The sequence below is a fragment of the Leptosomus discolor genome, chromosome 10 (genome assembly GCF_034619465.1).
Source record: "Leptosomus discolor isolate bLepDis1 chromosome 10, bLepDis1.hap2, whole genome shotgun sequence".
Lineage (NCBI taxonomy): Eukaryota > Metazoa > Chordata > Aves > Leptosomiformes > Leptosomidae > Leptosomus > Leptosomus discolor.
In genome coordinates, this window is record NC_141400.1 from 18695670 (window position 1) to 18707584 (window position 11915).

General features: G+C 49.1%; 1 protein-coding gene across 2 annotated transcripts in view; it reads right to left on the reverse strand.

Annotated features, from left to right (window-relative positions):
- The window catches only part of TCF7 (transcription factor 7), a 71337-nt gene extending 60289 nt beyond the window's left edge, over positions 1-11048 (reverse strand). For both annotated transcript variants that reach the window (XM_086471279.1, XM_086471278.1), the window contains exons 1-3: positions 10848-11048; positions 10661-10727; positions 10163-10269 (exon numbers count right to left, since the gene is read on the reverse strand). In XM_086471279.1, the coding sequence (XP_086327405.1) occupies positions 10163-10269; positions 10661-10727; positions 10848-11048 (375 nt within the window). The remainder of the gene's footprint in view (positions 1-10162; positions 10270-10660; positions 10728-10847) is intronic.
- Between the last annotated feature and the right edge of the window lie 867 nt (positions 11049-11915).

An 11915-nucleotide genomic window follows, 5' to 3' on the forward strand; every position in this document is an offset into this window, starting at 1 on the left:
AACTCGAGAGCGTGTTTCCATTGGAAAACTGAGCTGGACAAGGGACAAGAGCTGCCCTAAAGTTAAAACAACCTGGAGAACGACTGTAAGTCTCGCAGTGAATCACTCTGAGTTGCGTGGCTTGAAGAGTTTGCGTCCTGCCCCATTACAACCGCAGCTACATCTGATTTGAATGAAACTTCAGACTTGATGATTTTTGTGCCAGCTATTTAAGAAGCAATGCCATTTTCTTCAACACCCTATTATTTCACTCCCTATCTCCAAAGATTTTGCTCCAATTCCAAAAGCAAACTTCTTTTGAGGAAACAGACTGTTTCCAACTGGCTTTAGAAGGGCCACACACTTAAAGCCCTGGACAGGCTTAAACCGCAGCCTTCAGACATCCTCGTGTTTGAGGGTGTCCGTCTCCAGCATCCCCATCTCTACTTACAAAAGAAAAATGCAAACCAGAGATCAGCACTGAAGATTCAAACATTTTTCAGAAAGCTATCCCTATAGTAATCATTTCAAACAAATAACAAGCAAAAACCGAAACACAACAGCGATAAAATAAAATCTGATGAGCTCTTCAAAAAGATCTCGAGTGATATCAACTGGCAGGACTCTGCTGTCTATCCCAGAGCTATGGCAGTTTATCCCAGCCAGGGCTTTGCTGCAAACACCCCAAAGCCAGGAGGCTGCATCCTTTCATATTTCAAAACAAAAGCCAAGTTCTGATTGCTGCGACAAGGAAGAAATTTTTTGTTGTGGATACATTACTGTCTAATTACTGCAGATTCCATTTACTTTCTTTTGAATACTACAGCAGATACAAAGGCTGGGTAGATGTGGCAGCTCCTCGTGTTACCATCTAACGCTCTAGGTTTATGTTTTGACAGTTAGCCCTCCAAAATGTCAGGGATGTGTGTGTCTATTGAAGGAAAAAGAAAATATTTCCATTGATAGGAGACAGGGAAATACAACTGATACCATCAATTGCTGTCAAACTGGTAGCAAGGAAACAATTTAATGTAAAATCAAAAAAAAAAAAAATCATTTGCCCATTTTCTCAATAAAATCAGGGTTAGACACAAGGGGATAAGGTCAGAAAGGAACACCACTGGGTAGGGGACTATCCATGGGACCAGACCGTGGAAAATTCCATAAAGCACAAATGTTGCTAAGAATATTCAAAAGTCAAAGCTTTCTGTGGGTGTGCATGCACAGAGATGTCAACACAACTATTTCATGATCACCGAAATTGCTACTAGCCTGCATCCTCTCCAAATGGCTATTTTTAGGACCCAGCCTTTCATGTGGTATAATGATGTGGATTTTACAAGAGCATTTATAATGTGTTTCATATGGTGTACAGTCCTGGAGAAATTGCTTTGTATCAGAGAAAGTTAAACGAAAAGGTTTGGGTGTTGTTGGGTTGGTTTTTTTTTTTTTTTAATTTTATTTCTTATTTTATATTATTGCTTCTGTTTTGGATTTAGGGCTCCTATGCATATTTAAATTTATCCTACGTGACAGCCTTGGCTGTCCCAAAGGAATACTTTGCAGATGACAGACAATCCTGCAAGATGTCACCTGGATTTCTGAATCCGGGCGTCCCTTTGGCCAGTCGGATTTCCAAGCTGGCAATGCCACCCTCTGTAAGTTACAGCAGGAAGCCAAAGCTCAAAGGCCAAATTTTGACCTTGGGTATGCTGGTGCCAGGGGTTGTGCACTGTCTCCCACGTTAGAATCGGCCTTTCTTCTTTTAGGGCAAAGTCATACAAAGCGAGGTTTGTAGAAGGCGATGCCTCCTCCTCGCTGTCTCTGCTCCCGCGCCAGTCATTCCAGGGCAGCGGCACGTAACGAGAACCAACTCATCAGCCTCCCCATGCTAAGAACAACAAATTTTCATGTGGTAGATCTTATGATGGTTTATTTCCTAAACATGAAAGCAATCTCCGCAGTGCCATCTCCTCAGCGTTACAATAAAAATTCCACATTTCTGATCCTTTCTGAGTGTTTTGCTGGGAAGAACATCTCCCCAGCCCTTCTTCCACAAGCGTGTTTATAATTGCATCCCCCTCGTGCTGAGTCAAGCATACTTTATGATCTTGGGCTTTCACATTTTGCCTTTGTGTAAGTCCCATCAGAGGAGAACCTCTGTTTACGCTCGTGTATGCTATTCCTCAGAGCAAACCACAGCAGAAAACAAATTCAACATACAGCACGCAAGTTGAATCACTTAAAAAAAAAAAAAAGTCTTTTTTTTTTTGGTCAGTCCATGATTACTGCATAGCTCTTCAAGGCAGACGTGTACTTTGTATATTATAGTTCCAGATTCTCAATGGAACAAAGGAGATACTGTTGAGACGTTTTTTTGCCTATCATTTAATCAAATGTAAAGTTGTTATAACCGGAGGGGAAAAGTGCTCTAGATTCTAGTATCCAGCTTTACTTTGGTTTCAAAAACTTACCACAGCATTGTTGAGTTTATTGTTTTGTTTAACAAAATACTAATTTTGGGACCCCGTGAAACACAATGAACCAGATTCTTTTCATTGCAGCTGAGCTGTGTTTAGCACAGAAGCGGCGGACTGGAGAGGAGCGGTGGTTTAAAGCCACTTTGGTGACCTCTTGCCCAGCGCCTCCAGCCAGCGGGATGCTCTGGACGGGTACTGCTAATCCTGCCAGGTTTTGCTAAGCCTCCTCACCCTCAGTACTGACCAAACGGCCCACTTTCTCCATGAAACCACCTCACAGAGGCAGCGGTGGTGGAACAGTCCTTTATCATTTACGACCCTTCCCAAAGTTATGAAGACTCAAAGGCAAAAATCAGAGAAAGGGCCACAGGACAGAGTTGCTCTGTAAAGAGGTGAAGGTAAGAGCTCTTTGTCCAAGATCGTTGGGAGGTGACCAAGAAAAAGATCTTCCTGTAACCGAGACTCAGAGGTGCACAATGTTGCAATCGCTTCCTTTAAGAAATGAAGTAGGTGGGTTCGTGAGCCAGCAGCATGTGCTGAACTGGCAGTCCCAAGGCAAGAACGAAGACTTCGGCTGACATTTGCAGAGGGTTTGGTACGGACTTTGCAGGTTCCCAGGACATCTCATCACTCATGCCATGAAACATGCTCCCTGCCTGCGGGCTGGAGGGAGCCATGCCCTCCCGGACAGACTGCTGGACAAGCCAGCAGACAGAACAGGCATTTGGTCTTTACTGATTCAGCTGGATTAAAACTGGAAACGAGGAAGCGAACAGCTCTGTATCCTGTTACCAACCCTCTGAGTCACCCGTCCTCCTACCAAACCTTTGTTTCATCCTCCAGACACAGAGACTAATGGACAAGTATCGTGTTATGGCCTATTTTTCACAGGGAGATTTGGAAGAATAGCACATGAAAGAGCCTGTGAGTGGGACTCGCACATCGTAGCTCGGCACCAACCTGGGATTTGGTCAGGCCAAGAAGTTTTCCCTGCCGCAGTGGCTCTGTGAACAGTTCAGGAAGCAACCTGTAACTACCCTCCTGTTTCTGTGCCCTCCACCCACCATCGATAAATGATGAGGTAAGAGCATATATACATCAGGCTGGCAGAGGTGCTGACGTAAGCCATCTCCTGGCACCACGAGCTGTGAGCTGGAGTGGCAAAGGCACAGGAAACCAAGGAAAAGCAGCCGCAAACGAAAGGAGAGGTGTTACGTGATGGCTGCGGACAGCCCAAAGCCTCCAAGGGGCAGGATGGAGAGAAGCTCATCTCCTGCAGTGTCAACGCCCTCTCCAAGAGGGCAGTGCTGGGGGTATGTGGCATCTAGTCCCTCTTCAAATCAACAGACGGGAGAAGACGATCCTTGATGATTCCACCAGGAATTTGTCACTCACACACGGTGCAGGAGATTTTAGTAACTGAACAGCAGCACGTGCTGGACCCAAACCCGCCCTGTCCAGCACAGCCTCCCCATGAGCACACACGATGCTCACAGATGCACAGGTCCCTCCTTCACCTTCTCTACAGTGAATTAGCGAGGGGGCTCGAAGGCCAACGTGCATGAAATGAAGACTAGATTGGGTCTTGCTGAATCACTCACGGCCAAAGGGCAGACAAAGAACTGCGGGTGTGAAATTAATGGCAAGATAAAGATGTTTCCTCAAAACCACTGATATTTCTCAGCACTTGACTGTGCTCTACCAATAACCACCATGTCTTGCACACACAGACACACACAGTCCAGACCCGATTGTGATCTTAGGTGTGCGGCTCACACCACCTGTATCCTGAAATCCTGCTTCACTGGCAGATCATGCCAGAGATAGAGAGGGATTCAGCCTGCGATTAGGATCCAGCCCTTCACAGATGATCCAGGAGAGCAGTCAACAGTCATCCCTATGGACTGGGCAATGGCTGTTTCGTCACGGAACACACGCGCGGTTACTTGAACGGGCACCTCGGAACAGCGAACGCCAGCACACCCGACCATACGGATTTGTCAGAGTTTCCACCCGAACGCAGGAATTTAATGGTGCCTGTGGGATTACTGCAGGAAAGGGACTGCCAGCTGCGAGGCGACACGCGTCCTGCTGGCGAGCAGCAAGAGCACATTGCAGAGCTCCTCACCACCCTCCCACCACTCCCCCCTTCTCTCGGTTAAAGCTTTGGATACCAGACCAGCTCTGCTCTTTCATCTTGGACACGTTGTGCGCCACTAGCCCCCAAATCACTTTGTTCTTTACAGTTAACATTTCAAAAATACTAATCATTAACATGGATGAGCTTTGGGAGCTTGGATTGATGTTAGGTTTTTGCTTTTCTCTCCAAATCCTCAACTGGTTGAGCTAATAACATTTCACGAACAGCAACAGTTGGAAGCTTGCAGGAACGGTGCCTTTACCATACATAATCTCACAGCAACTCCCCACCGACAAAGCATCCCGTGCCTGGGAAGCCAGTTCCAGGGCAGCCTGCGAAGGAATCCCAGTGGGACAGCAGATAATGTTGAACTGTCTGAATCACGTGCACACCTATTCACATGCACGGATTTACATAAAACTTGCTTTTGTTTCCCTGTGACATTTTTCCTTCTCTTTTTTTCATTCCAAACAATTTTTAAAATAAGGTTATATGAGACCACACACAGGCAGTGCTGTATCATGTCACTGCTTCTTAAGAAGAAGTCTAATTTATTTCAAAGGGAAGTTCTGCTTCAAAATTGAGGGTGTGATATGAACTCAGAAATTAACACAAGAATTTTCCTTGGGGGGAACCAAGGCTGAATCAGACATGCAATAAATGACCTTGGAAGCCCTGTGCCTTGGTACATCCACCTATCCAACATTATGCTTTAATATAAAAAATTATTTTCACCATTATCCCATTTCAAGCTAGGTAGAAGAGCTGGAAGAAGTGGATTTGCTCTGGTCAGGAGGGAACAAATTGCTCATCTGTCTGTCTGCCAGGACGTCCATCAGCAGCCGCCGCACTCCTACCACTTTCTGCCGGGAATACAACAATTCACGGTGACAGAGCATAGTCCCAGTGAGGTCCCGTAGCTGCCAGGGAACCTGGCTGGGATGCTGCCTGTGATGTTGCTCCCCCTGCAACAGCAGGCACTGCTGGGAATGCACGGAGCTACTGTTTGCTTGCAGCCGCCCTCCCTCCACGCACAACATCTGGAGAGGGAGGCAGCAGCCCTCTCGCAGCGACAAATCCCCATCACACGGCACCTCCGGGGAGTTTTCCCACTGATTTTAATGGGATCAGAACCCAAGGCAGGAAAAAGCAATACTAAACTATTGCCCTGACAGCACGAGCTAGGACAGAGAGACCTCTACACAGAAGCAGCTGAGCTGCAGATTTCCTTCCGCCAACTGCTGCGGGGGCAACAGCCTCCTCCCGCAACGGGATGGAGCGGCCCTGGGGGAAGAGGGCTGCAGCAGAAGTAACCATGTCCCAGGGCTCTGCTGCTGCTGCTCGAACTTCTGTCCTGCAAAGGGCAGAAGGAGACTTTCAGCTCCATGCATTTTGACCTCATGTTAGACATTTGGGACCTGTGGCCCCAGGCCAGCAGTAGCTGTACTTTCATCTTGCCCTGCCCAAGGGGGCATTTCAAACCCACTCAACAGGAACCAAGCTCGAGGAGCCCGGCAGAGCACAGGGACCAGGCTCGGAACATCGGCATTATTTTGTAGGCCTGACATCTCATTTGGGGACATGAAATAGGCAGAGCTTGGGAAGGTACCACCACCCTTCTGCTCCTACGCGAGCTCTGGTTAGACAACTTAATAATTAAGAAAATGAGGTAGTGTCTGTTTTCCAAAGAAACAGAGGCTCTTGGACCTCCGTTTCTCACACAGACAGAAAGTCCAGTGCCTCAGCTTTATGTATAGAATATTTTAATTCTGCCTTCACACACCTCACGCCCACTACATGCAACAGAGCTGCACAGAAGGTGTGACGAGCTCCCCCAGGAGCTCTCCCACCGACTAGAGTGGGGAGAGCTTGTGCCCAACATACGGGACAGCATGGCTCATTCTCCTATTTTATAAATGTATTTACAAAAGGAACTTAAAGGAACTTATAAGTGCTCCTTCTACCATTTAACTACCACATGGTACAAGATATAACAATGTTCAGAAAACCCCCTCAGGTCTAAACTCAATTATACAACTGTAGCAAGAAAAATATTTTAATCTGATCAAAGTGTTAACATGTTTGACCATGTCTGACCTCTAATGTTTGTAACCACCTAAAAGGCTGATGTTCTTACTAAGGATGTACCTTAATTTGATTTAAAGTCATTTGTACTATTTAAAAAAGGATATAGTTTTATGATTTTATATTTCATTTAGAAAAACAGTTCCTCAACTTCTTAATATTCTTTGGAAGTTTCTTGCAGATTTTTAACTGGCAAATCCTACATATTCCACTCTGGGAAAAGCCGGACTTTGCAAGAGTCAGGGGAGTCAAAGTAGTTCTGAACCACCACGCATGCGACATCCAAGAGCTGGGTGAGAAACAGTTCTCCTGGTGCCTTGCACAATTTCGAGATTCCAGATGCACGCACAGTCTGCGCTGAGACGTTCTTAACAAACTTGACTGAGAGCGCGCCCTCCCAGCCCGGCCAGCTGACGGGGGTTCCCAGCACGCTCCCAAAACACGGGACACCCGCTGCCTTGTCCCCAGCTCCAGCAGCACCTTCACTAGCACGCCCTGGCCGCCTCTCAGTCCTCCTCTCTGCCTTTGAGAGCTCTCCTGCCCGCCCAGCCTACGTGTGCACTCTCAAACCAGTGTCACTCCAGCTGAAGTGGCAGTTGCCACCTGCACCAAAGGCACCCACCGAGCCGAACGCCCAGGATCTGCCCGCCGTGGCGGGGCTCTTGCCACATCCTGCTGCTCGCCAGGGCCATCAGCTGGGCTTGGCGTTGCTGCTGATGTCAGGTACCCCGACACGTTCAGTGCATCACTCCGGAGCGACACCAGAGCATGTAAATAACACAAGTGGGTGTGTTTTGGTAAAAAGGGACGATTTCGGCTGGGGAGATGCAGGCAGCCTCGCAGGATGCTGGGGTGAGCAGTGTAACAGTTAGCAGGCTACGACCGCTTTGAGGGAAACAAAGCAAAAGTGACGCTGCTGAGAAAATAAGCAAGAAAAAAGGAAAGCAGCACGCCGGTAACGCCGGTAGCGACACACCCACCCAGGCAGGCGCTTCGGGCCGGCGCCAGCACTGCTCGCAAGACCCTGCCGGGGTTCGGAGGGAGCCCGCAGAGAAAAAAAAAAAAATGTGGTTTTTACGGTGTGTCGCAGGGCGGGGGTTCAACCCGCAGCCTCGGTGCCGGCCGCCCTTCGTCTTTCAGGGAGCTGTATTCTAGTTTTCAGTCAGGGACGTGTAAAGCCCTGACAGTTTGCCAAAGCACTCCTGGGTTAGTTTTTTTCATTTTTATTTTTTGAAGATTCTGAAATTCATCCTAGCTGCAAACAACCGTTTCCAGGAAGCCTCATTAACCAAAACACAACCTCCACTATCAAGTGCACGCATGGCTGCGATACCTAATCCCACTCGCTCACACAACTCTCCTCCCCAACTCTACTTGTGCTAAAGCGTTAATTAAACACACTTTTATGGATGGTTAAGTATCTGCAATCTTTGGTCACAGATCTGACCCCCTCAATTATTGGAAGCAGCCACCAGATTATAGCCCACACTGTATATAATATACACAGTAGGAATAAATCTGCGTGAGAGCAATACATAATTTGCTACGATAACCTTTGCACAGTCAATATAAATATAAGTCAAAATTGCCCAGAGAGATGTATCAGAATAGCTATTGTACCACGTCAAAAAAAACAAGCCAAGGAAGAAATCTTCTCCTTTTTTTTTTCATTTTTAGCTGAAAACATCAAATCAGCTTTTTAAGCCACACAACATGAACCACCGGAGGATCCGAGCAGGCCTAAGTAACGCTGGCAGAGGCACTGGATGATTTCTGTTGCTCTCAAGGGGACGGGATCTTTCCTTCTCTGCTGCTTGGTTTTCTCCCCTTCGAGTTCTGCACAGTCTATTTACTCCTGGCTGTGCTCTGACAGTAACTTCGTGGGTTTTTATTACGTTGTCAAGGGGAAAGGCGATTCACAAAGCACAATCTACTTTTTAGCCTAATTGCTAATAAATAGGCTATTGCACTTGGTTGCCCATCTAGTAAGGGTTTAAGATTAAAAGAAATATTCTACTACAACAAATAGTTAGTGGGCTAATGTAACTCTGAACTTCCGCAGATTCTATACCAGGGAGCAAACTAAATGCATTTAAATAAGACAAATTTAATATCATAATTTAAAATTTATCAGGAAGAGAGCAGCTTTGTATTTCACAAGGGTGAAGGGGATACCTGGTACTAGGAGGAAGGAACACGAGGTGGGAAGCAACAGAAGAAATGCTTATTTGGATTACAACAACGTACATTGGCCCTGCCTTGCTAACACATCTTTTCTTGCTGTAAATTAAAGGAAGACTTCAAAATTTAGGGACAGACCCTCTGTATCTGCACACCGACTTCAGCAAAGCTATGACAGTCTGCAGCTGGGGAAACCAGCTCCCCAAGGAGGGCTGCGCGGGGTACGGGCAGGCTCCCAGAGGGACCCGTCTCCCGCTGCCCCGGCCAGCAGGGTCGGGGCGGGAGGACACAGCAGTGATTCCAGTGAATAGTATTTCATCACACTTTGAGTTTCATACCCCACAATCCATTCACTTTTCGTAACGCCAGTTTAACATCCTACCCCTCTAGTGAACAAAGAGTTGAAATTAAGGAGGGCATTATATATTCTTTCAAACTGTACCCCTTTACAGGTTAAAAACTAAAACTGAAATAAACCGAATGATGTTCTGTTCTCATTTACCGACTGCAAATGCAGAATAACATCTGAAATGAATGCAGCAATGCCAGCTCCCCAGGAGCGACATAAGCACTGACTATCCACTGCAACGTCGTGACATTATTTTCTGATAGAGACGGTCATGGGAAAAGACAGCTTTTGTAGAGAAGCCTTTAGTTTAATTATTCAGATAGCAAAACTTACAAACATCAGAATATACAGAATTACTAAAGCTCATTTGACCAGAGAGGGAAAAACTTTACAGAAGAGGACGGGAACAGTCCTCCAGCAGCATTAAGCCTTTTCCTAAAAGCCTCTATTGCCATTTTAGAAGCGCAAGATCCACTTTCTGGCCCATCATCCACAACAGAGCCCTAACCGACAGCAGGCCAAAACCTGGCCATTTTACAAGCAGATACATTGAACTAAAGTTAAGCTGTGGGACACAGCCCTGAGCACAAACACCAGAAGCTGCTCGCCTTCAAAGCCTGCGACCCAGAAAAAGGAAGGGGCATTCTTACATTAGAAATTAGGATTTGATTGCTGGAAGAGTAAAGGCGAACCTAGAGGATGGGGAGATTGGAAGAGAGGCTCCTCCAGCAAATTCGGAGCGAAGCAGGTGCTTGCTGCCGAGCACCTTTCCCTCCCTTCCCACTCCTTCTCCCTGCAGCTTGGACACAACAACACCCAGGCATTTTACAAACCAGGCTGCAATTTGTCAGGAAAAAAAGCACATGTAGGTGCCAGGACGATACCTGCAACATACTTCAGCAGTAAGAGAGGCCACGAAACTTCTCCGTAAGGAGAGAATGAACTCACCAGAGGTGACATAGATCCATTTGGCAGGTAAGGGTCTGAGAGCATTAGGAAAGGGTAGCCAGAATATGCAGATCCTTTATACATCCCTGGGTCCTGATGCTTCATACCTGCCAAAATTAAGTTCCCCGTCAAGATTCGCCTTATGACAGGTGATTCCTCTGCCTGTCAGGGGCCCCCGAAGAGGTTACAGCACATTTTGGGAGTCTTTTTGCCCCGTACTCCTCGGGGAGGGTATTGAGGGGGCTGCCAGGGTCTCCCAGGGGTGCGGGGTCCCCCCGGGGGGGCACTGGGAAGCCTGGCTGCTGACAGGAGCAGCTTTCCCCGGGGGAACCGTGGCAGCCAGGCCGGCATCCCTCACTCCGAGGGATGGATGGCAGGCCGGCCGGCTGGCTTGAGGAACCACAGGGCTGGACGGAACGAGCCGGGGGAGGCCAGTGGGGCCCGGGGATGGCGACGGGACACACACACACAAACACACAGAGAGTCGCCACGACTAACCATCATCCATGTGGTCCGGGAGCTTCTCCTGATAAACCCTCTGCGGATCCTGCACACGCCTGATGGCCTGCATGGGGAGGAGAGAGAGAGGCAGAGAGCGGAGGGGTGGGTGAGTTGGGGGGGGGGGGGGGGGGGGAAGGTGGCGGGGCGGGGGGCGCGGGGCCGGGGCGGGGGCGGCCCGGCTCACCTCAGGGTCGGCGGCGGCGGCGGCGGCCGGGCTGCCGCTGCCCTCCGACTCGTTCACCAGCGAGGACTTGAGATCGGCCAGGTCGCGCTCCGTGAAGGCGTTCTCGGGGATCTTCTCCTCCTGCTCGCCCTCGTCCTTGAAGGCCAGCATCTCGTCCGTGGCCCCCAGGTCGTCCCCGCCGCCGCTGCCCAGCTGCGGCATTTTCCTCCCGCCGCTCCCTCCCTGAGCCGCGCAGCAACTTTTCCCGGCGAGTATTGTTCTCCGCCGCCCCGGATCAAGACCTTCGCAATTATTTTGGTTTTCTTTCTCTTTTCTTTTTTTTTTTTTTTTTTTTTGGTGGTGCTCCCTCAATTTTTTTTTTCCTCTCTTGAAAAAAAAAAAAAAAGCTTCCTCCTGAAATTTTTCTTTTCAAAGTTTTTTTTCCAACTTTTCGACTTCTAATTTTCCTTCCCCTTTTCAAATTCCCTTTAAACCTTTTTCTTGAACGACAAAAAAAAAAATATACAAATTATACTTGTTTTTTTTCCTTCCTAAATCTTTTCCTTCCCACCCCCTCCCTCCCTCCCCCGGCGGCCCGCGGGGGGCTCGGCAGGCTGCGGGCGGGCAGGCGTCGCGGGATGCCGGGCTCGACAGGCCCCCCCCGTGCCGCCGCCGCTGCCGCCCCCCCCACCCCCCCCTTCCGAGCCCCGGAAAGTTTCCCTGGGAGCAGCGGGCGCCGGCGGCAGCCAGAGGCACGGAGCGCCCGGTGCCTGTGTGCGAGCGCGGCGGCGCGGCGGCCAAGGGCTGCCGACATCAAAGCGGCCGCCGGGTGATTGGCAGCTCCGGGGAGGGGCCGGGGGCGGGCGCACACGCACACATGCACACACAGACACACACACAGACACACACACACACACACACACATGCACACGCTGCACACACGCTCCGACGCGGAGTGCTTGTCTTAAAGGGACAGCCAGCCCGGCTTGGTGCCATCACACCCCCCCCCCCCGGCCGCGCTATAGCGGGGTGATCCCCCTCCCTGCGGCGCGGCGCGGCATGGGGGGGTGGGACGCCACCGGTCCGCGC